Source organism: Podarcis liolepis, assembly GCF_965112155.1.
Source record: "Podarcis liolepis genome assembly, chromosome: 17".
NCBI classification, from domain to species: Eukaryota; Metazoa; Chordata; class Lepidosauria; order Squamata; family Lacertidae; genus Podarcis; species Podarcis liolepis.
The window spans coordinates 34,469,303-34,494,948 of record NC_139571.1 but is presented as its reverse complement, the minus strand read 5'-3'; the positions used below and the strand labels follow the sequence as shown (position 1 = coordinate 34,494,948).

The 25,646-nt window shown below is 45.5% G+C and overlaps 1 protein-coding gene across 5 annotated transcripts in view; it reads left to right on the top strand.

The window, feature by feature from the left end:
• The window catches only part of FAM131B (family with sequence similarity 131 member B), a 48,633-nt gene extending 28,007 nt beyond the window's left edge, over window positions 1-20,626 (top strand). For 4 of the 5 annotated variants that reach the window (XM_083481539.1, XM_083481540.1, XM_083481542.1 and 1 more), the window contains exons 2-7: window positions 4,871-4,980; window positions 8,141-8,176; window positions 11,412-11,506; window positions 13,389-13,594; window positions 14,855-14,998; window positions 16,568-20,626. In XM_083481539.1, coding sequence (XP_083337665.1) covers window positions 4,871-4,980; window positions 8,141-8,176; window positions 11,412-11,506; window positions 13,389-13,594; window positions 14,855-14,998; window positions 16,568-17,208 — 1,232 coding nt within the window. In that variant the 3' untranslated portion in view covers window positions 17,209-20,626. Of the gene's footprint in view, window positions 1-4,870; window positions 4,981-7,276; window positions 7,625-8,140; window positions 8,177-11,411; window positions 11,507-13,388; window positions 13,595-14,854; window positions 14,999-16,567 lie in introns of those variants that run through there. The other variant, XM_083481543.1, reaches the window with a different exon arrangement.
• The last annotated feature ends 5,020 nt before the right edge of the window (window positions 20,627-25,646 follow it).

Genomic DNA, 25,646 nt, shown 5'->3' with positions numbered 1-25,646 from the left:
ACAGTTCCAGCATCTCTCAGGCGGGCGCCATTGCAGGCCAACACTCCTCCCACCCGCTTCTTGCCTTGACATACTTCCAAGAAGCCCAAAGCATACATTTCAACTCAAAACCAGCCAGCATATGCGAACCTACACTTTAAAAAAATATATCAATGACTTCACCTAGCTGCTAGCTGCTGCTAGCCGCAATTGGTCAAGCTACGAGGTGGGGCCAATTCAGATGTCATTTTCTCCCGTGTAGTAGTGGCAGGCTTTAAGCTTTCCACCCAGGCCTCTAACATTACACATGTGTGCGTTTGCGCAAGGGCCCTTCCGAGCTGCCCTAGCCATCTGGGACATGGGAGCATTTATTTGACCTGTGCCAGAACCAGGAGCGACCCCCAAACCAGTTAGTGAGAGAGTTGCCGTAGTTTTTAGCAGCTCTGTGGGTGCTGAACGTGGCTGTTGTCAGATTGGCATCCGTTCAGGGCTGCCCCATGGTGAATTCCGGCACCTATTTTTCTTTTTAAAAAGCACTGGGCGGGTCAGCCCTGTAGGTAACTTGCAGAATACTAAAGGTGCAATATCCTGTGAAGTTCTCCAGTGGTAAGGTAAATGTAAAGGGACCCCTGACCATTAGGTCCAGTCGTGACCGACTCTGGGGTTGCAGCGCTCATCTCGCTTTATTGGCCGAGGGAGCTGGCGTATAGGTTCTGGGTCATGTGGCCAGCATGACTAAGCCGCTTCTGGCGAACCAGAGCAGCACACGGAAACGCCGTTTACCTTCCCGCCGGAGCGGTACCTATTTATCTACTTGCACTTTGACGTGCTTTTGAACTGCTAGGTTGGCAGGAGCTGGGACAGAGCAACGGGAGCTCACCCCGTCACGGGGATTCGAACCGCCGACCTTCTGATCAGCAAGTCCTAGGCTCTGTGGTTTAAACCACGGTGCCACCTGAGTCCCATTCTCCAGTAGTAGCCACATGGTAATCAATGAGCAGTAGTGTGCTTTGCACAACTCCCACTAACTTTCATAGGGATTGCTCCAGAGAAGATCCCTGGGCACCGATTCCCCCAGAGGCGCTTCTAGAGTTTCTTGGGCATTAAATGGGCACATAGATGCACTGCCCGCCTGTGAAAGACAAGTCCAAGTCCTTTGCTGGTCCAAATGACTCTGGGCTACGAAGTGACTGAATATGGATGTGACACCAGTAGCCCCTGAACTGCAGAGAGGTTTGGTTGCCTAGCTATGGGAAATAAGTTCCTGCTAGAAAACGAGAGAAGAGCAGAGAGAGAGAGAGAACATTGCTGCCTTTTCCATAGTGATGGGCTCCAAGCCAGATTCAAGGGGAACCGTGTTTTAACCGTAGGTGCCACACACTTCAAAGTCAAGATTATCCTGGTATCTATAGAGACCTCATGCTCCTGTCCTGACTATTCCCTGCTGAATTCTACATTTCCTAGTGTTTAATATCTGATGCCAATGGGCAACACAGGAAGAACTCAGTTGTAATCCTGTCCACAGGTTGCTGTACCTTGTGTTTGCAGAAGCACATTTTTTGAAAAATATATAAAATACAGGATTTGTAAGCATCTGGGAGGGGGGGAAATACTACAATTTTTTTAGCAGCCAACAAATAATACCAAGCCAGTCTAGTTATTCTCATACACTTATACCCGATCTTTCTTCCGTCATGGAATCATTGGCTATGTTCTGCCTGCGCTGATGGAGGCAATGGACCTCTGGATACTAGTTGCTGGAAATCCTGAGAGGGGAGAATGCTTTTGCACTCAAGTCCTGCTTGTGGTCTTCCCTTGGGCATCTTGGTTGTGAGTCCTGGAAGACCTGCTCTGTGTCTTGCAGGCCTCTTTCCACCTGACCGGGGCGGGTGGGACCTGGACTGACTCCATCTACAAAAGCGGAGGCTTCTGAACAGACACTTGGGCTGGGGTGTTATTTAGGAGATTTTGGTGTGGAGGTATTAATTTTTGTGTATCCTTAGTTTAGATGCTGTTGTGATTTATGTGGAAATTGCTTCAACTTGGTTTTGTACTTTTTGATGTTTTATTTATTGGTTATGACTACTTTTGTTATATGGGACGCGGGTGGTGCTGTGGGTTAAACCACTGTGCTGCTTGGGCTTGCCAATCGAAAGGTTGGCGGTTCGAATCCCCGTGACGGGGTGAGCGCCCATTGTTCGGTCCCAGCTCCTGCCAACCTAGCAGCTCGAAAGCATGCAGCGCAAGTAGATAAATAGGTACCGCTCCAGTGGGCGTTTCCATGCGCTGCTCTGGTTTCTCCAGAAGCGGCTTAGTCATGCTGGCCACATGACCCGGGAAAACTGTCTGCAGAAGCGGACAAACGCTGGCTCCCTCGGCCTGTAAAGCGAGATGAGCGACACAACCCCAGAGTCATTCGCGACTGGACTTAATTGTCAGGGGTCCCTTTACCTTTGCCTTACTTTTGTTATGTTTGTAATTAGGCATTTTTCATGTTGTAAGCTGCCTTGATCATGGTTTTAACAATGCAAAGGCTGGAAAGGCAGCATACAAATAGAATTATGTATGTATTTCACAGGAAGCTGAACTGCATGGGCCTTTGACCGGATGCAACAGAGGCTTTCTTAGGTCTTTAAGGTGGAATACATGTGATTTCCAGGAGGTCTCCTGTGAAAGATGCTGACCAGGACAAGACCTGCTTAGTTTCAGCAAGATGATGGCCTTGTGCCTTCAGTTCAGACCATATCTTGAGAGTTTAAATGCTTTAGGTTGGACAACTGGTTTGCTGTACAAAGGCAACACACTTTTACTTGCAATATGGGCAATGCACTTTTATTTGATTATAGAGAATGGCAAACGCTAATGTCATGTGGGCAGAAAAGCTGTGATTAATGCACAGGTAGAAAATTAGGCTTATAAAAATGCACTTGAAAATATGAGCTAATGGATCATTGCTGAGCAGGAAAGGGACTTACTTGGATGGGGAATAAAAATAAAATATAACATCTGTTGCCGCAAATATGATGCACTCAGAGCCATGAAATAAAATTAACATTTTAGAAGGTAAGGTTCTTAGGGATCTGGGTCACTTTCTCTTTCAAGCTAGTAATGGGAATCTCTGTGTCTATATTATTGTCATCAAGTCTCACAGGTGCTTTGTGTGACTATAAAGTTTCTTTTGGTTTATCATCGTCTCTCACCTCAGGATCAGATGTTCTGCTTTCTCAGTTTCAAACCTTGTTTCAAGACTACCTATACATTCATCCTCAGTCTTTGAATAGTTGGTCTCACAGTCCCTCTTGCAGGCTTCTACATTCCTTCTTAACAGATGATAACTGGCTTTATTGCACTCAAAGGAATGAACACAAGACAACACGATATGTGCCATTCAAGCTGTTTTTCTTTTAAAACCACCTCTCTTGTTTGAACTCTTCTTTCAGCCTTAAGAATGATGGTTAAGGAATTAGATATTTGCAAATTCCTAAATGAAATGACCTGATCCACACCTCTTGGACCAATGTGCAGGTCAAAATTTGTCTACCTTTCACATTTCACACTCCTCCAAAATCTTCTGGTGCAGTTCAGACAGACTCTTGAGTAAGTCATGGAATATGAAGAGATCTCTTCATGTGGATAAGTAACTGCTTAAGAAACAGGAAGCAGAGGTTAAGAATAAACGGACAGTTATCTCAATGGAAGAATGTAGAAAGCTGAATGCACCAAGGATCTGTATTGCATCCTATTTTTGTTCTGTTATTTTTCTGTTTAATTATTTTACACCAAATTTAAATTTATCTTTGTAGATTCAGTAAGGATTGCACATAGACTGTTTCTGTTTGGCATTTGATATTTGATATTTAAGGGTTTGTGTGTACAGTCCTATATTATGTGAGCAGTTGAGTGGCTGTGGAACATAGCTCAGAATACTACAAACATAGAAGGCTCCCTGTTCAGGATGAAGCTAAGGTGGGAAACCGGTTAAGCCAGTTTGTAGCTGAAGCTGGTTGTGAACTGTACTAGTTGACTAGCATGTGGGGTACCACTAATCCTCCCTAGAAATGTTTTGCAGCTCCCTTAAGATGGATTTTGCTTTAACAACAACAAAAACAAGAACACATTCATGTTTAATGTATAGACATTAGCATTATACTTTAAAAAATAAATAGGGTAAATGGCCAGCCGGATGAAGGAGTGAGGAGCAGGAAATATGCTTGATAGAGGGGTCAGAATTGCTAGTAAGGAGGACATCTGTCAAACGCATTTTGAAAGCTAAGGGAGCTGGGTTACCTTATGAGAGGTAAAAAAAGAGAAAGCCCTCCACTAAAGGTCTGTCTGAACACATCCTATTTGAAGCTTGCCTTCAAGCAATACTGAATAACCTATGTTTTATCATCCGTCACCTTTAATAATCTGTATTTTAAAACAGAATTATATTTTATGTATTCCTTATTTGATTGATGATACTGGTTGTTGATAACCAATATTTGAACTTAATATTTAGAGTTTGTGCTGATTTTATTGCACCTGGAGAGCAAAGTTGTTTTACCTCTCTGCTGGACTAGTATTCTGCATTGAAATACATCCGTTGTCTTTAGTGGATGGTGAGCCTGGGGATTTTTTTTTATTAAAAAAGAGCCTTTCCTGGCCCTCACAGATATTTTTCCTGTTGCTACCCTGTAAGATTGTAAAGTGAATTTGTGGTCTTTGATTTGTTAACCATAAAACAACTCCCTGTCCTCTCCTTAATTTTAACAAGAGCGTGAGTTATTGACCCAACAAATGGCTTGTATCACTATGGCTTGGATAAACGTAGTGGATGTTCCAGTTTTGGAACGAAATCTGTATGATGGAAGTAGCAGCAAGCTCTGACGCAGTTTCTGTGCGATTGCAGGAAACGAGGTGATTGCTGTGGACTGGAAAGGGCTAAAAGATGTTGACCAGATCAATATGGACAGCACCAGCTCACTCCATGGGAGCAGCATCCACCGGCCGTCCACCGAGGTAAGGATCCATTCCGTGTCCTCTTAAGAAGACAGAGTATCAGGATCAAGTTTGGAGATCATAAAGTGACAGAAGGCAGTGTGCTTCTTTGTTTGCATTAGAGAATGAGTCCCAGGCATAGTTAGTTCTATTCATTTTCTGCACAATTGAATTTTGAGTTGAAGCAGACTACTTGATTAGAGCCAAATGAGTTTGATTCCAGGTACATGAAACTTTGGGACATCTCAGATGTTCTCCATGAAGTGGGTATCTGGGACAGTTTCTAATCTAAACAATTTGCCCAATGGTCTGGATGTGTGTTGGCAATACTGTGATATTCTCTATACTGTGAGCCAGACCATTATCTCCCCTACGTCTCATGGGCCGAGTATGACAGGTGTGTGGGACCACCCACCTGTAATCATCTGATGTCGCAATGATGTTGGTTGCCCTGTTCTGCCTGCATGGATCTGAAAGAGCACTTTACAGAGATAGCCACTTTCAAAGTGCCACTGGTGGCTGCCCAGTTGGTGGAGTGACAGGGCCTTTTCAGTGGTGCTTCCCCATTTGCAGAATGCCCTCCCTCATTATTGACTTTTGGAAGGAATTTAAAAACATTCCTGTTAACAGAGGCATCAGGTGGTTGAAAGCCACTGTTCCTGGCAACTCTGAGATCTCTAGTTGATAATGTTTGCAATGGTGTTTTTTTAAAGAATGCTTGCAACTGTTTTAGTTTTAGTTGTTGCGGTTGTTGTGTTTTTAATGTTTTATTATGTTTTGTAAATACCTTGTGGGGCACTTTATAAGACCTGGCAGAGACGTGTGCACAGCACTTCATATAGGGATTTTCAGGCATCACCTTTTGACTGAACCAGGTTATTACCTGCTCCATACCTGATGTCATAGACAACTGATGACAAGTTGGCATGACTTAGCCAGCATAATTAGGTCTGGAAGTTGCCCACTCTTGGTATAGAGGCAGGGGTCCTGATAGCCAATTTTCAACAAAAAGAGGAAGAAGAAGAGTTTGGATTTGATATCCCGCCTTTCACTCCCTTTAAGGAGTCTCAAAGCGGCTAACATTCTCCTTTCCCTTCCTCCCCCACAACAAACACTCTGTGAGGTGAGTGGGGCTGAGAGACTTCAGAGAAGCGTGACTAGCCCAAGGTCACCCAGCAGCTGCGTGTGGAGGAGCGGAGACGCGAACCCGGTTCCCCAGATTACGAGTCTATCGCTCTTAACCACTACACCACACTGCCATCTCAAGGAGAAGCTTCCTTGGATGGCTGCAGCAATGCAAAAGGATGCTACAGAATCTATAGCATATTCTTACCTTGCTGTTGCCATAGAGAAGAATCTCCTCTTTTTGCTCTAAATTTGCTGTCAGATATCTGCCGTTTGATTACCAGGCAGTGGTTTCCGTAGACGGTGTTATTTTTGTTGTTTGGCAGCCGCTTCACCATCTGTAATTTTATGCATGTGAGTTATCTATGTAATAAGCTTCAGTGAATGCAATCTGATGAGACCTTTGGTCTTTTCAAAAGATGAATACTATTTTTATTCAGACAGGCCACTTTAAGCAAAATGCAATGAGGTTGAGAGTTTCATTTCAGTACATCTCTGCTAAGCTGTAGGGGATGACTCCAGAAATCCCTCTCTTTGTGCGATGATGGTTGGTGTCAGTGAGTTACCAGGATGCCACCTAACCCGCTAGCACTAGAGTGGCTCAAGAGGGGACTCATTCGGTGCCATCTTGCTGATCTTGTGAACTTTCCATCTCATTGCCCATTGTTGGAGAGCAACTGCTGGACCAGACAGACCCTAGATGTGATCCAGCATAGGTACTGACTAGTTGACTGGCAGCATCTCCCAAAGTCTATGTTTAATATTCAAGGCTTATCTTTAGAATAACTAGCTAGACAAACTCCCTCCCTCAGCTAAGGAGATCTGTGCATATAAGCAGGCCTGTGAGCACACATCTACTGCCTGGATTTGGATAAATTGGATGTGCATTCAGAGGCGCACTGTGCATGAATTTGAATGGTGGGCACATTTCCGTGTGCTTTCAAATGTGCACCCTCATTCTCCTTTCCATGCAACTAGCTGTGCATTACCGTCATGTATATTCATGACGAGCTGGATTGTGCATAGGGTGTGTGTCACAGTTTTTGCCTGCGAGTTTGTAATTTGAAGAAAACGGGACAGAGCATGAAAGAGACTGGAGAGGGGAATTGAAGGGCTGAGCTGAGATGGGAAGAGTAACAGTTCAGTCAGGGCAGGGCTGGTTAGCTTGTGGCTCTCTAGGTGCCGCGGGACCACAACTCTCATCAGACACAGCCAGCAAAACCAGTCATTGGAGTTGATGGGAATTACATCCCAGCAGCCCCTGCAAGGCCACCCCTGAACTGGGGACAGAAGCATGTGAGAAACGCTAAATTTTAATGAGTGTATAGCCAACACAGAACATATATTTGCAGTGAAAGGGAATTCTGAAAGTAAGATGGCACAATAGGAAATGGAGGGCTAAAGGAAAGAACAAAAGGAAGACAGGGCTCATGAAGAGAAGTTGGAAGCAGCAGAACCAAAGGAGCTTGACTGAATGTAGAAAAACAGAAAAAAAATTGTGCAACATGCAGGGGAGCAGAAGAAAGCCTCTAGCCTCAAGGTACAGAGAGCTCCATGTTGTTGTATAAATCTATATGCACTTAATCATCCGTTACTGTTGTGAATAAGCTTTTAATCTTGCACATTCATCCCCTTTGAATGTGCGTCTGCTGGTGTCAGAGATCTAGTGTTCAGCCATAAAAGACTGAAGGGGTTTGATCGCCATGGGATTCCTAATCCCAGAAGAGTTTTATATATATTTTCTGCATGTCTGTGGTTCTCTCTCCCTTTCTCCCAGCCCACTTCTGTTCTTCTCTTTGTCTCTTCATCTTTCTTATTCTTTATGTAGCACATGATGGCTGCACACGTACGGCTGTGGCCATCAGGAGCAAATTGGACAGGGATGCTCTTCCAAGCATTGCACCCTTAAAGTGAAGGAGTAACACCCTTTTTCAATAAGCGATTAAGTAGTAGGTTGTTCATAGTAACCAGTAGGATCAGCTGGTAGAGGAAGTAATGTATGTTATATGCAGAGAGCTCACATGTGACGTTAACTTGGCCTCTTCTTTCTCCATAGCAAACACGGACAGATTTCTCCTGGGATGGCATTAACGTGAGTACTGTCCCCATTCCCTAAGACAGAGGTTGGCCCTCTGGGAATTGCTCAACTACATCTCCCATCATCCTTGAGCATTGGCTGTGCTGACTAGGACTGATAGGAGCTTCAGTCGAACCACATCTGGAGGGCCCCAGCTTCCCCACTGTTGCCCTTAGAGATTTTCTTGCATAGACTCCATGTGTCTGTGTGGGAGCCTATCTTGCTACTGGTGGGTTTTGGATTATATCTCAAGATGGGTGTGTTGCTGCTTCCAGTCTGACCCATAGTGATTACATGGGTGCCTGCTGAACATTTAGGAACCGCATCAAATAAAAATTGGCCCTCAGCGGGCATGTGAATGGCCCGCCACCTCTCCCTGCAGTCATTCCAGTGAGGACTGGCACCTCCTTGCCACCCACTCCTGCTTTGCATTAGTTACCCAGAGGCAGGGAAGCAGCAGCAGAGATCTGTACTTTTGAATTAGGTGGATGGATAAATGAATATTTATTTTGCTAAACGTTTTAATTATGCTTTCCTGCGTTTAAGGATTTCGGTTATGGGGGCATCTCTGCGGCACACAAGCACTATAATTTGAAACCACAATTTGCCTACTTTTCTCTGCTCAGCAATAGAAGTAGTGATTTGCCTCATACATTTTAGTTTAACTCTTCATATTTCACTCTTTCTAAACATAGGAGGCTCTCCCATTTATTTTGAAATTTTGTCACTCTCCTTTACTCAGTTTGGACGTCATGCCAGCTATGGTTTGCACTACTTATAGTGATATACTTATAGGAAAGCCATGGGCTTCTCCTTCAGAAAGGCAAGCACAGAGTTAAAACTATAGTTGCGTAGTGGTTAGAGTACTGCCCTGGGACTAGGGAGACCAAGAGCCACTCTGCCATGAATCTCACAGGGTGACCTTGAGCCAGTCACTGTCTCTTGACCTAACCCCTGTAGGGTTCCTGTGAGGATAAAATGTGGTGTCACCTTGAGCTGATTTGAAGGAAAAGTGGGATACCAATGAAATAAATACATAAATAATCCTCACAGGAACCCTGCGCAGTAGATTTGACCAAGTGACTGGCCCAAACTCACACAGTGGCTAAATGTTGATCAGAATCCTTGTACACGGAACTTACATTCTTAGATATCTTAGCTAATAGCTGCTGGTGAATCTACCCTCTGTGAATTTGTGCCTCTAACCCCTTTTAAAAACAACCCAAGCCAGATACAAATAGGATGTGGGCAGGAAATGCAAGTAAAGCTGAAATATACTCGGAGTCAAGAGTGGATTTCATGCTCTTTATTCAGCTTGTAGTGGCGAGGAGGAATGGAAGTTCCCCCAGAATGTCTGCCTTATATACATTATTTACACAATGGGGCCCACGTGATTGGCTAATTCCAGGATTCTCCTGTAGGCCAATCAGGTTGCGGATTCCCTTCCACCTGGAGCTGGATTGGGTGGCTCCTGTGGACCAATCCGACTGCTGCCTTTTGGATCCTATTCAACTCAGTACATAACAAAAGCTTTCCTTCATTTTTTTTAAATGAACAAATCCCTTCCATTTTTATACAAGAATAATAAATTCCTGCTGAAGTGAACTTTATTATGTTTGGCTTCTGTGAGGAGGAGGAGGAGTTGGAGAAGGAGGACAACTTAAATTAGCTTTATTCTGTTGGGCAGAGCCTGGAGTTGCAGAGCTGGGATGGCCTGGGGCTTATTGCCACATACACCTGTACACTTGCTCACCTAAGTTCAATAGTTGCAAACAGCTTTGCTGGATAGCATGGTGAGCATCCTCAAGAATGGCCAATTCAGACACCTATCAGGCAAGGACATGGGTACAATGGTGTGAGTGAAGCATGCTGGCATGGCCTGAGACTCACCTGCCCGGTATGGCTCACCCTTGTGATTCATGTTTTACTCCCTCTTTTTCACAAAGAGATTTGTGCTTCTCTGAAGAGGCGCTACCCTTTCAACAATTACTTTGTACATCCCCTCCTCCCAGATCCAGAGGGGTAGCTGGATTAGTCACTTCCACAAAAGCTTCTGCCATAGAATACATTTGTCAAATCTTTTAAATTGCCGCAAGACTCTGGGCTGTTTTTTAACACAATGTTCTTCACCCCAGCCATTATTCTAGTCTTCTTCATTAGCAAAGCCTCTTTATTTACGGAGGCAGGTGGAAATAGAGAGAGATTTTCTTTTGTACAGATCGACTGATTCACCATCAACACAGTGCTTAAGGTTCTGGAATGGTTTTGTTCAAGGGCAGGAAAGGAAAAGGTTCAATTTTTTTTTACATTCCCATGGAGACATCTCCAGGTGATAGAAATCCTTATATAGAAGGCTTTGACTACTCAGCAGAACTATACTATAAATGCAGCCCCACAACTTCAAGAATAAGAAGCATGAAAGCGACCATATAGATAAACACAAAGCATCCCCTTTCAGGTTATCTCCTTTCCCTTTGTAACATTCAGTTCCATTTGCCCCATGGCCCATGCCAATTGCACTGAGTGTTGCCCCTCCAGTGATAGCCAATGTTTTGGGGGCAGAGGCAAGGAAACGAAGAGCACAGTGACGTCAGAATGTTAAGTAAGTTATGCCACATGTTGCTGAACTTAACACAGGGCTACAGTTTTCAGCAGCAGTCCTCTGTTTATTGTAATTTTAAAGCCCTGCTCTAAACATGCGGCAAACTGAAATAAAAAATATGTGTGGCACCAGGGACACTGGCCTGGACACCTGCTTAGTTACATTTTTTTAAAAGACCTTTCTGACCTCCTTTCCTCAGTAATATCTTCATCCAGTCAGTATTAAACTTCTCTCATTCTTCTCCTTTCTCTCCAGTGCTGTGTATACAGAACAATCTTACTTTAGGGTTGTCGTTGTTGCTGCTTGTTGTTATCTTCATCTTTTCATAAATACTTCACTTGAACAAATTTCTGGCCAAAAAAGCACACCCGACTAGTCATGAGATACATCTTAGCACACCAGGGCTGGCCCAAGACAGGAATATCCAAAATGGCATACACAATCCAGTAATTCCCTCCCATGGGCAGTTCCTGACCAAGCCCCATGCAGGTTTTCAGTCTAGTTACTAATTTCCCCATCTTTATTTGTCCCTTCTCCTTTGGTTTCTTCTGCTTCCCAGTTCCTTGTGTTCTTAGAAGTCCAGACTGGAATGTCTCCTTCCCTCCCCCTCTTACCTTTTCATTCCTTTTACATGATCTCTCTTTGCAGCTCTCCATGGAAGACACAACCTCCATCCTCCCCAAGCTGAAGCGAAACTCCAATGCATATGGGATTGGAGCTCTGGCAAAGTCTTCCTTCTCTGGTGAGGATCTCAGACCTGTGGCTCTCAAGCCATCTATCTCACTTTTCACCAATCTTGGCTTTATCTTGTGCATTTATATGTATATGTATATCCCTTACTTTACACTGAACCACGCATACCCTTTTTAAACCTGAAGTGACTTCATTACCCACTCAGATTCCAGGCTTGTGTGTCAATATACTCACCAGTTCCATTAAGACTTGCACTACTACTTCCCATGACAAATTTCCATTGTGGAACAATGTAATGGGAATTGGGGGTTGCTTGTGCGTAAGTTGCTGCCACTCTCGGTGAGGTTGCCTGGATAAATCTTTCCCTGGCTGGACACTCCTGATTCCGCGTCTGTCTCAGTCACTGGCAGAATCCGTCAGTGGGCGTTTCCTGAACTTCTTCCAACATAAAAGTTCCTTGACGGATAGTCTCCACCTAGCCTCCCTGTGCGGAAGTCTTCTACGCAGGGTGGGTGTGGGCAGTGGAGGACCAATGCTCTCCCCGCTGGTCTCTGGAGAAGAGTCCTGGAGCCATCCCTCCGAAACCCGCCTCTGCCCGCCTTTTTCCCTGGTGTAACGCTGATTTCCTTCCCCGGTCACTGAGTCCCCTCTTTTCCTGCTGGGACCTTCTCCGGCATCGCTCGGGAGCCCTTCCACCACTCCTGACTGCGATGGCAGTTCCCTGACAAACAAGTATGTCAAAATGTGTGAATAGTAGAACACCTGTCCCCACCTCAGAAAGACATTGTGACAACTCAAATGCCTTTAGTAGCATATGGCTTAATTGCATTTCATATGCATGCATTAGCAAAAGAAATTGGATACAGGCCACCAAGGACCCATGGAGATTTGTGAAATGATTTGTTTGCACAAAATTTATCTCCAAAAATATCCAATTGCTTATATGTTGTCAACTAATGGAGAGTGCTTAAAACAGAGGGAGGGGGCTGCTTTATATTTGCTTATGTCTGCTTAATGTTATATAAAATCAGTAAACTTTTTTTTAAAAAAAGAAGGAAATTGACTAAAATTGTTTTGATGTGAATGATCTTTAGACTATGGGGAAGTTGAGGTTTTGTTTATTTGCTCATTAGTGGGTCTGAGTATTGCTTTGTTCACTATTTGAGTATTTTAATGGATTTTATATGAAATACTAATGTATTACCGTATTTTTCGCTCTATAACACGCACCAGACCATAACAAGCACATAGTTTTTAGAGGAGGAAAACAAGAAAAAAAAATATTCTAAGTGGGGAGGGAAGGAAAAGCACTGAAGGGACAAGGAGCACGTGTGGGGTGTGTGGAGAAGGATGCTGCTAATAATGAAGAAGAGGGGTATAAGAGGAGAAGGCTCCTCTCCTCTCCCACTTTGCTCCTTTAGGCATTCCCTCCATAACACGCACAGACATTTCCCCTTACTTTCTAGGAGGACAAAAGTGAGTGTTATGGTGCAAAAAATACGGTATATAACTCCCCCCCCCCTCTTTCCCCCCTATGGTAATATGTGTGGTATACCTTTTTTTCTCTTTTTTTGCTGTAAGTTGCTTGGAGATCCTTGGGTGACAAGCAACTAATAATGAAAATGAAATAAATATCAGTGATTACACTGTAGCCCCAATAACCAGATGCCCAGTCCATTTCCCCCTTTGCTATGATAAAAGACTACAGTGTCCATACTTTGTCAGATTAAAACATGGCAACTAAGTTCATTACGGGGCCCCACGTCTTATGACTTTTATGTGTTTCCTTACTTAGACCAGTATATAGATAGAGTTTTGGAAGCAGGTATGAAGGAGGAATGAGAGAACTGGGTGAAAATGAGCCCATTCTAGGTTGACGATCAATGTCTCTGGAGCAGTATAATAGCCCCTTTTTGTTTTCCTAATGTCTGGCGCCTTAGGGATATCCCGCACCATGAAGGATCACGTCACCAAGCCCACGGCCATGGGGTCGGGTCGCGTCGCACACATGATTGAGTGGCAAGGTTGGGGCAACGGCAACACCCAGCAACAGCAGCACACCCACGAAACGGTGCGCAAGGACGCCGACGCTTACTCTGACCTGAGTGATGGGGAGAAGGAGGCCCGATTCCTTGCAGGTAGGCCGCTACTGTTTGGCCGTCCATCAGTGGATGTGGTGGAACAGGAGGGGATGGGAGTGGGAACAGTTCAACTGGACTGGATTAGTTGAGCCATTTCTCTGAATGCATCTTCTCTCTGGATTGCATAAACATTAACCCACTTGATGTCGTGGGTGCAGGGGAAACTTAGAAGGAATGACCTTTTGATCCCTTCCAGCTTTCTGGGAGCAAAGTGGAAATAGCCCAAGAGGCATTTCAAAGGAGAACACACATGCTGAGGAAATTGTTGTTGTTAAAATTAATATACTGCCCTTCATCAACAGATCTCAGGGAGGTTTACAGAATAAAATAAAAACAAGTAAATAATTAAACCAAAACGGCAAAGCAGTAACTCTTCTCACAGACACTTTAAAAAGGCTATAGGATATTAATCAGCCACAGACCTGATTGAAGAGGCATCTAAAAAATATAATGAAGGTGTCAGGAAAGACTCAGCGCACTTATTGGGCCGGATTCAACTCACCATCCTCACCAGCGAAAGCTTGCATGAGGACCGCCACTAACTCAAAAGGGCTCCCCCACCTCCTGTGCCCACGGTATTGACTTAGGGGGTTAGGAGAGCCCCCTAGGGGGGAAGGAGAGGGGAGATTGTTTCACCAAGCAAGCCAAAATGCTTGTGCTGATGGAACGATCTCCTTAGTGCTATGCTGAATTCCTCTGGTTATCTGGCTGTGAGATACAACGGGCACTTCCCAGTCCCATTCCATATTGCTGGCCTGCCACTGGTGGCGGGGGGGGGGAGGAGGGCGGGGTTAGGGAAATTCTCCATGTAATGACATCAAGACATGGAGTAAGTATACTATGCACTACAGAGCAGGGAGGAGGAAGCTGGGCACAGGGCTGCCGTTTGCCACTCTCTTCCCTGCGTTCCCTATTAAGGTTCAGTTGCAACAGGATGCTTACAAGGGTTACATTTTGTCCACGGCCCTTTGCAGACATGCTTATGAGAATTAGTGGGACCAGGGTAATGGCAGCTATTCTGGATTGGGGTTCTGAACCCTTCAGAAAACCAAATCCTGATACTTGGGTTGGGAGCCTGGGCAACTGCACGGAAGATCAGGCTACTCCATATTGCTAAGTTAGGATCCCAGCCAGAGTTTCTCAGGAACTGGCATGGGCAATGGGACCCAAGAGGCAGGATCTGCGGCTATTGGCTGGGGGAGAAGAATGGGGCAATTCCATGTACCACCATCCTTCTCTCTTCTCTGCTCAACACAGGGGTGATGGAGCAGTTTGCTATCTCAGAAGCCACCCTCATGGCCTGGTCTTCCATGGATGGCGAGGATGTGAGCGTCAATTCTAACCAGGAGAACCAAGCTGGCAACTACAACGAGAACTACCAGGAGATGATGGAGAACCAGGGTGAGCATTGGCTTTTCCACCTGGATTTGGTTGAAGTGAGCACAGGTCCACAGGGAATTATTCAGCAAAGCCAATTGGCGTAGGCAGCTTGACTTTCCTGTGTTGGCTAAGGCTATATTGCATTTTTTGGGGTGGGGAGGGAGAAGCCTTCATTACCCAAACCTTCCCACTGTTGACATTTTCCTTTTTCAGTTCCTTTTAGGACATCCATCTGCCCCATTCTAGCCATTGCTAGTATAGTATCATAGCTGAGAAGAGTGAACTGTGCTCTTAACATCAGCAGTGAGCGTAATAGGTGGTCTTAAGGAAGCTGCTCTCCTCCTTCAGGCGCAGAACCCTCCCTGTCCCCATCTGCAATTCAGGGTGGGTGGGGGTTAATGATAAGGACCTACATTATATGGATATCGTGAGAATTGTTGAAATATGCATGCACACGAAAGCTCATACCAATAACTAACTTAGTTGGTCTCTAAGGTGCTACTGGAAGGAATTTTTTTATTTTGGTTTAGCAATAAGCATTCTGAAATAATTCTGATAAAATAACAGAAGCCTTCTCCACAATAACTCAAGGCAAGTCTTTCATTGAAGCTGCCCCTGTTCTGTAGAACTACATCCCCTCTGGAGATACAATAGACCAGTCGTTCCTAATTGGTGGTCTACGAACCCCACGGGGTCTGCACTGCCTTTCATATCACTAAGACTATGGTAGAGATACCAACATTTTCAAAAGTACAGGGTCCATGGCTAGGCTTTTGAAAAACCGGGAGTCTGCAGTACTTAGCAAATTGGGAGCCACTGTGGTGCCTCTCTATACTTCCCAGAAGGCACTTTTGTTTCCACAAGTTTTTCCACCAGAGTGAACAGGCCTCTCCGCCTTATGTGTTTATTCTGTACTGTTTTAAAACTTGCATTTAATTTGCTTATTTTGCACCATTTCGAAAGCTGCTTTTAGTTGTTTTTTACGTAAAGCACCTTGAGATTCAAGTGGATGGTGATTTGTATATTAATAACGTATCTAAATACTAAAGCACTAAATAAATGCTAGATAGAATCATAGAATCATAGAGTTGGAAGATGTTTGTTTATTTCTATATTTCTATATTTCTATATTTCTATATTTCTATATTTCTATATTTCTATATTTCTATATTTCTATATTATTTCTATATTATTTCTATATTTGTATATTTCTATTTGTAAACCTCTTTCCCCCAACCCTTTCTGGGATCTGTGGGTCTCAATCCTCTCACTAAGGGGAATTTTGGCCTAATCTTGTGGAAGGGGACTGTCTTGGGCATTTGGGGAGGCCCCTCACCCATTTTAAAACCCTTTAAAGAGGCATGGTAGCCTCCCCGGAAAAAAAGAGCTCTGTATAAGAGTTAGAAGGTTAATTTTAAAAATTGTGGAAGGGTAGAGCTAACACATTTGTTCCCATTGCTCACACCCACACCCTGGGGGTTTTATTAACCCTATTTGTAACGTCCAGAGATGGCTGGACTCTAATTTCCTTTCTTCCATTTTTTAATTTTGTTTCTCTCCCCCCCTCCCCCACTCTTCCCTTCCCTGCAGAGCACCTCGCCCAGGCACAGTATGACAGCTGGCCTCACTCCTATGTCTCGCAAGGCATGTACTGCCTGGGCTCCTCCGACGCCTGGGAGACCAGCGACCAGTCACTCATTGCGTCCCCAGCGACTGGCTCCTATCAGGGCCAGAACTTTGAAGAGTCCCAGCCCAGCTTGCAGGAAAGCGTTCTGATCCAGAACAACCTTATCCAGCAGCATCAGTTGTTGCAGCTACAGCAGCAGCAGCAACTACAACAACAGCAACTACAACAACAACAACAGCAGCAGCAACAACAACAACAACAACAGCCACAGCAGCAGCAGCAGCAACAACAACTGCTTTCTAATACCAGCCTTGTGGATGTATGGCCTGCTCAGACAGTTCCTAGTGGCGGCGGCAGCAGCACAGATTCCAGCACCTTTGTGGGAATCCACACAGAGGAGGAGGAAGGAAACCCCTTGCTGGAGAAGGCTCCCTTACTGAACAAGAAGCCCTCGCCCGAGGAGGACGATGCTGTCTGCCGGGACCTGGAGTCCCTGTCCCCCCGCGAGGAGCCGGAGCCTGCTGCCCTCAGCCGCAAGGTCTCCGACGTTACCTCGTCCGGGGTGCAGTCTTTTGACGAAGAGGAAGGTGAAGCCAACAACTGATGCTGCCATGGAGGAAGCCTTTGCTCTTATGCATGGGAAACACACGGGTGGGGTGGGGGAAAGTGATAGGGAAACCCCCTCTCCAGCTCCTGAAGTCCCCAAGCACACGAGCACACTTGTTTGTTTGTTTTTAGTTTCACGGCAAGGTAAGCCGAGGACCAAAAGTGCTGGGCAATGCTAAGTCTCCCCCACCGACCCACCCCCTTCCTCCTGCACATGTTGGGCTGAGCCTTCAAGACCGACTGCCTTGGACACCCAAACACAGAGAGCTCAGGGAATGCAAGACGGTGGCCTCCACTGGCTGTGTGGTGGATACAAGTTGTGCTTTTAGCAGAGATGTGGGGTTTTTTTTGAGGGGAGGCACACATTCGTACTTAATTCAGCGGCACAGAAGATGCTGCTACGATGTGTTTTGGCTCTTGGGACTGGAGGGTCATTGAGGATACAGGCAAGAGTTTCAAACGGTGGCATCAAGGAGAAGGAACAGCAAGGGCATGTGGCTTTGTAGACAAAAATGTACCGCAGCAAAATTTGCAGCCCCAGGGCCCGTCCTAAAGTGAGGTGCTGCTTGGAGAGGCACTCTGGACTTGGGTCCGAGAAGAGAGTGATGTGTGGAGAGAGTGACTCTGTGGATGTGCAGGCCATGCACCAGAATGAGGCTCTGTGGGTACCAACTATCCTTTGATGTGGACAGAGCTGCTCTATGAGTCCAGCCCAAACCTCATTCTCCAGCCCGTGTGCGTTGTTGGCCTCTGCAGAAACCTTCCTTATTAGCCCCCGTTACCTCTGCCTGCCTACCTGGGAGCTGGAGAGAGGGGTTTCTCCCCCTATTTCATATTGGATACTGCATGCAGGGTAGGGGAAGGGGGAGGGTGGGTCATCTGCCAGTTTTCTATTTTACGCAGCCATGGAGTCCTCTCCTTCCAGCAGTCTGCAGGTGCAGAAACCAAGGGAAGCAAGCATGCGCGGCTGCAGCACCACCCTTTCCCAGTTTCTGTTAGAACTTTTGTCGCTGTTCCCCTCTCCCTAATCTTTTTGTATTTCCAAGTAACAGTTTTTGAAGCAGAAGCTAACAGAGAGGGAATAGCCTGGGTGCCGCTTAGCGTGAGGTCATATTCCTTTCCTAGCACCACCAGATCTTCTGTAGTGCCAAAATACTGATGAAGCAGAGACTGGGAAAAGGGCAATTTTCCTCTTTCCGTTGAAATCTCTCTGTCTCCTTTTTACGTTGACAATGTAAATATTTCTCAGGCTTCATCTTGATTAGGAACAAAGAAAGGGTGAGTTGGGGGTTCTTAAGTTTTGCAGGGCATTTATTTATTTTTGACTGGGAGTGATTTTGTGAATGAGAAGTCATGGCTTATAGGACATACTTTTTAATCTGAAGTCCATCCTCAATTGCTGCTTTGCTGCAAACGACAAGAGGGGTAGTGTTTTATCAGCATAAAAACCACATTTTTATCCTCCTGCAAGTCTCCAGAAAATTATTTTTAAAAAATGGAAGAAAAGGATGAACAGTTACATTTTGCTGGGCAAAACCACACGTTTGTTATTGAAGCGGTGGAAGCTTATTTCTGATGAGGAAAGTCTTGCCAAAGGTGACTGTAGGTTTATCTGATGAAGGGAATCCTTCAGGAAACAGCCCTGTCTCTGCTCCTCTCCAAGCCTGACCTGTTCTGAGGCTTGCCGCTAATTACTTTCGGCAGACTACCGGTTGCAAGACCGAGGAGTGAACCAAGACGGAGGAGTGCTTTGCTTACCCATCTGGGGTGCTTTGTGCAGATAAAGAAGATGAGTGTTCAGCCCAGAACACTCTGGTTTGCATCCAGAAGTTGTGAACAGAAGGTGAACAGAACACTGTTATTCATGCACTTTTGATGGAGAGACTAGTGGGAGGTTTTTCACTTCATGGATCTCAAAAGCTAAGAGGGCCCAGTCTTCCCTCTCCACTGCACTTTCCTTGAAAAAGCCTTCACGACCACGGACACGTGCTCAGGCAGAAGCAAGCGCAGCAGATGCATGAATGAGAAGCCTCTTGGCAACCCTTCCCCACCCTTCTCTCCTTTCCCTTCCCTTCCTCTTCCTGGCTCCTCCAGTGGAGAGGCGGCTCGGATTCTGAACTCTGGGGAATCCACCTCTCTCTTTTAAAAATATGTTTACATGCTACAGTGCCAACCTCTGAGGGCTAAGAGGATTGGATACAGCACTGCTCTGAATATGAGGGCGAACCCTCGTGTTCCTGCATTTATCTTAATTGCTGCGTTCTGGCTGGCTGTCAGGTTTTTTTGGGGGGGGGGGATTCTGCTGGTGATGATGTAGAAGCAAGAAAGTGCAGAGCGCAACTTCTCTGCAAGTGAAGAATGGATGAAATTCCAGTTGCCCCAACATTTTAGAGCCTTCAGGTTCTCCAGAAAGCTTTGAGATGTCCTCAGTATTGGGGCTGGGGTGGGGGCAGTGAGTCAGGCAGCCTGCTACTTCTTTCCTCCAAACCATTATTGCTCCATGTGCCTATCCAGGACCAGGACTCAACCTGGATGTTTACGGTAATTCTGTTTCAATGTAAATGTATCCTGCTGTCATCTTGGCACTCACCGGACATGAGACAAGTGGTTCATCTTGTCCAAACCCGTTCTTTTATTGTCTGTCTTTTTTAAAAACAAAAAATGCAAGCAACTTGTGTGCATTTGGTAATATTATGTGACACTAATGTTTTGGGAGACGTATATTTATTTTTTCCTCCGTCTGAGATGTGGTGCATAAAGAGAGCAGCTTTCCACACCCTTGGGTCTCCCAGATGTTGTTGGGCTACAACATCTGTTGTCTTTTAACCAGCATGGCCAGTGGTTAGAGATAACGTGGGTTGTAGTCCGAGTGCGCTAACTCTAGGGGGCGGAGGTGTCGCTCAGCCCCTTGAATATTGAGGGAGGAGGCTGGATCACTGAGCTGAGCGTGGCACAGCATCAAAAGCAGGCTCCTCCAGAGTTTGAGAGAGGAGGAGCTGCAGCCATTGAAGCTGTGCGGAGCTAGGCAAGGCGTGACATCACAAGCATGCGACACACGAGTGATGTCACAAATGTGACGCGTCGGTGGGGGCCCCAATCTTCAGCCACAAGTGGCGCCTCTGTTGTAGTCTAACAACATATGGGGACAAAAGGTTTGGGAAGGCTGCTATGGAGGGGCACATGGCTTGGCATCTAGCAAAGAAACAACAGGAGAAAGAGAAGGAGGCTAATTTTGTGTTTTGGGGGAACCATGCTGAACATTTCTGTAGAGTGGAATAGAGAATCACAACTCTGCTGTAGCATTCTACAGCCTGCCACTAGAAAGTCCTACTAAAAAAACAGAGACTCCATTCTCTATTAAACTGTACAATTCCTGGAGAAGTTTTCTAAATAAACATTATTTCAGGACCATTCAACTCAATTTTAACTTATTTTTTAAATAAGGGGGTCTTCCCTTGCCATTCTGAAATTCTTCTGACATTTAAGGCAGTGTGTGTATGTTTCTAACTCTGTCCTCAACCCACTACCGAAATCTTGCTTGGCTAGCAAGAATTCTCTCCCCCCCCCCCCCCATTTTATACTTGGCCTTAGATTAGAAGAATTCTTAAACTTCAGCCCTTTGTTGATGTAGCCTTCCAGGCTCTCAAGAGGTAAGGGACTTGGTTTGTTGAGCCAAATTCAGAGAGAATAGTCAGCAAAAGCACTTGTGGCCCCCTAAAGATTAAGCCACGCGTCTCGTGGCATCAGCTGAAATGGATGAGGGCAGCTCAAAAGCAATTCCTGACGGATCGGATCGTCATTAGCAGCAGATGTCCTGAAGGAGCTGTTAAGATAAACCGGGACTCCATGTGGCGAGGTTAGATCGGTGTCCTCAAACGTAAGTAAGCCGCAGTAAAGTGGTAGGTACAAAAATTGCTGTCAGCACTATCAGAGAAGCAGCAGATAGGAGAGCCTAATGAACACCCCCCCCCCCCCGCCACTCCACCACCTCCCCTCAGGATGTTTTCTCCATTACCTCAATTTATTTCTGAACATGAAGCATTGCTGAGAAAAAAGCAGCTGGGGCAGGGGCAGAGTTTTGCAAGGAGAAAGTGGCAGCACTTGTGTTCCTGTGTTTGAAGCCCCCCCCCCCGCCTGATGTTCAGTTTTTGTAGAAAGCTCAACAAGGGAGAAAAACGGAAGCTTTGCTTGTTTGGAAAGCAACCATCTAGGTCAAAGGGTGCCATGTTTCTTGTCTCTCACTGATTATAAATTAATATCTGCATGTGCAGTAATGGGTCCGTCCCCCTCCTGTATTTTGCTATGGTACCTGAGTAATGTACATGCAGCACATCTGAACTGCACATGCATTTGTTTATTTTTAGTTGCTTGGTCTCTCCAAATACACATGAGCAGTGAAGAGGATCTGGTCTCCAAGGCCAGCTTGGAAACCACACAGTTCAAATATATGGCCCATGGCAAATGTATTTTGTACTCCCATATTGCTTGTGTAAATTGATCAGCAGTGGGCTTTAAGCAGTGCGTCCTATAGGGCGAAAAATACAGTACTTAGCCTTTCAAACTGACCCAGCTCTGAGGGGGGAAATATGTCGAGTCTTATCCCTTGTGAGGGGAGAAGCAGATGGGTGAGTGTTTTGTTTTTAGAAAACTAGCAGCCTGCAGAGAAAGGGTTAAGTCAACTCCCTCCACCCTATAGCTCAAATAAAAATTTGGACCGCTCTGCAGCTGCACTAAAGGAAATAAACAAGACGAAGGTATTTTATTATGCCTCCTTCATCAAACCTAGTTTAGGCCTGAGTGCAATGCATCCATCATTCATGATTCTCCATTTCTCATCTGGTAGCGTGTTGTTCAGCAGCACCTGCTGTCTCTGTTTTCTTCCTTAGTAAGGCATGCAGTTAAACCAACATAGTCATACATCCTGCTACCAATGGGCGGGCACAGCCAAGGTGGCTTGAAAACCTTAGGAATTCTACTTCGGTTTGTAGAATATGTAAGACTTTCCCCAAGCGCTCAGAATAATTCATGTACAACCTCTGCTTTGTAAGACTTCAACAAATTATCTGGGTGGCTTGCGTAAGGTGACTTTCACGGTTAGAATACCAAGTAGCCAAAGTGCATAAGGAATTCATACCTTAGTATAGGCAGCATACAGCAGAGTTGAAATCAAATTAGAAGAAAAATACAACAAAAGACTGGAAAAAACAAAAACAGAATTGGCTTGAAGCTAGAATGACATTAAGGCAGGCGCCGGCAAGGAGAACATTTTCACCGCCATCATGACAAACCTGTAAGTTAGACAAGTATGTCTTGGCCTCATTTCATCACTGGAGCAGATGAAGCTGGGGTGATAGCAGCTCACCCAAATGCTGTTGAACATAGAAAGCAGAGTCATACCGTTGGTGCATTTTACTCCGTATCGTCTGCACTCACAGTGGCTCTCTCAAGATTGCATCCTCGCCCTACTTGGCGATGCTCAAAATGGAACGTGGGGCCTTCTACCTCCTAAGCTATGGCCCGACCCAGGATTTCATGGCAGAGGCAGAGATACTTGAACCCAGAGCTTCCCAAATTGCAGCACATTCTCTTAACCAGTACATTGCACTAGTTTCTTTGACAGCTTGCCCTCAGATAAAGCAGACTGAGGCCGTGGTAATTTCCATGTCTGATTGACGAGCTCGGAAATGGAAGGGCTTAGACAGAGAGATTTCAGGCTAAGATGTGTGGCTTCAGTTTCAGGGTGTTTGGCAGGATAGTTTGGGTTTAATAGGCTTTGATAACCCTGTTCAGGCATTCACCCCACACGTGGGTCAAATTACAGGGGGAGCAGAGGGGCCCTTGTTGGCCCTGCTGCCTTCTGCCATGTTTGTGTTGCTCCACTCCCCCTCAGTAAGCTAGAGAGGTGACTTCAGTGACAGGGAGCCTGCCCTAGCCATGTTGCTTTCTGTGTGTGTGGCATAAATGCCCCAACAGAGGGCTTTGTTAGCTGGTTGAGTGGCTCTGAGCCACTCTTGTGTTTCCTCTCTTGATCCAGCTCACAGGGCTGCATGTATTTAGTCTCAAGGGACCCCTGACCATTAGGTCCAGTCGTGACTGACTCTGGGGTTGCGGCGCTCATCTCACTTTATGGGCCGAGGGAGCCGGCGTACAGCTTCCGGGTCATGTGGCCAGCATGACTAACCAGAGCAGCACATAGAAACGCCATTTACCTTCTCGCCGGAGTGGTACCTATTTATCTACTTGCACTTTGACGTGCTTTGAAACTGCTAGGTGGGCAAGAGCAGGGACCGAGCAACGGGAGCTCACCCTGTCGTGGGAATTTGAACCACCAACCTTCCGATCGGCAAGTCCTAGGCTCTGTGGTTTAATCCACAGCGCCACCCGCGTCCCCATTTAGTCTCAAACACAGTGCCCAAAGGGGAGGGAGGGCTAAAATGACTCCACCTCTTTTCAACGGACATATTCAAGTTGGGCCTGATCTGAAATGAAACCATCCCACTTCCACTGCCGGCACTGTTCATCCAGCAGTTGCTAATGATGCTCTTCAGCAGTTTTTCCCAAACTTGGGTCTCCAGCTGTTGTTGGACTACAACTCCCACAAGCCCCAGCTAGCAGGACCAGTGTTCAGGGATAATGGGAATTGTAGTCCAAAAACAGCGAGAGGCCCAAGTTTGGGAAACGCTGGTATTCAGGACGGAGAGGGTGGCATCTTGGTTTATTTCCCCCTTATCAAACAGCTGATCAGGGTGGTTTCTGGGAAGCTTTTCTACACAAGTTCCATCAAAATGAGCCAGTGCATAATGGATCCTCTTCATGTCAATGGAACTTGTCTGAACATTGGTCTGAAAGCACATGAAGCCACCTCCTTGTTGAGGCTAAACAGGTCTGGGTCTGAGCAATGCCAGGATGCCAGGCTATCTGGGAATCACAAACATAATGCCTTGTGTTCAGTGATGAACACAAGAAAGATGGGATATAGATGTAAGAAAAGAAATAAATAAGATACGTTAGTGGGAGGGTGTCATTTGGTTTTTTTCCCCAACGCAGTCCTATCTTAGACTGGCCTAGAGTGAAAATAATTTTCCGCAGTTGTTGGACAGCCTCTAAAGCAAGAAGTGTTGTACAACCAGCCGTTGTGGCCCATAAACCAGTGTGTTGTGGAAGGGAAAGTTGGACATTGGCTAGTGCCTCTGTTTACCATCCTTTCTCTGGTTACTTTGATAAGATTGAAGTCTGAGTCTCGGGTAGCCAAGCCGTGGCTGAGCTGGTGCCCTCATTTTAGGGTTTTGTGGTCATGTAACAAATAGGTGGTAAGGCGGCAGATGGAGGTAGGTGATTTGGTTGCAAAAGGAGTGAAATTCTGTAGCCGTTTCCCACCTGAATGTCACCTTTCCATGAATCAAATCAGCTCTGGCACCAGAGGTTTTGCTGCAGCCTTGCTCTGGGTCTTCCTTTAATTTCATATGCAGGAGAGAGGGATACTTATTCTGGAACATCCACTTACCCAAGACGTTATTTCTGTTTTCTAAATGCTTAGGAGAAGTTTTTATTGTATCTATACAAGGAAAGAGCTCTTTATTTAATGGTGGCACAACCCTTGACTTGTAAGCAAGCTGAGACCAATTCATATAAAAGCCATGGGAATGGGAAATGATTGAAGCGAGAAGGAAACAGGCAAGTATTTCTACCCTCTCGTCCCAAAACTGGTTTCCCTCCAGCTGTTTTCTCCTTGCAATGCTTGCATGGTCTGAAGACCCTGCAGGGAGTGACATGGCAGAGTAAAACGGGGGGGGGGGAGAGAGAGAGAGAAAGAAAGAAAGAGAGAGAGAGAGAGAGAGAGAGAAAGAAAGAAAGAAAGAAAGAAAGAAAGAAAGAAAGAAAGAAAGAAAGAAAGAAAGAAAGAAAAGCACTGGAAGTGTTTAATCCACTCTGTTCTGAACGCTCATCCAGACAAAATAGAGTACTAGGTGTGAGGGTGAAGGGTTCTAACTTAGATTTTCCCCCAACATAGGTTTTCCATGTGCAAGGAAGTTTTTGTATGTAAGAGCGTTCAGTCGCATGGACCCCCAGTTGCAGCCTGAAGTGGTACAGTCCATATGCAGAGTTATCACTTCAGGGCTAAAAAGAAAGAAAAAGGGCTTCCGTGTTTTCTGAAATGGGTTCCACTTTCTTTCCACACGTTCCAGGCCAGGCTTACCCGAACCCTTTTCCCGCAGGCATCTCTTCAGATCCAGAATGCCACTTCCTTAAAGTCTACAACCGCCTATGTCTGGGTTTTGTCCAAAAGTCCATTTGAGCAACCTTTGCTCCGATTCCTTCTGTTGTTTCCAGAAACCATGCTATGTGTGAGACAGAAACAATTTTGTGAATATAAGCTACTATCCTTTAATATTTATCTGGTTCATTTGGTGCTGTGCATGAAGTGGTGGAATCCTT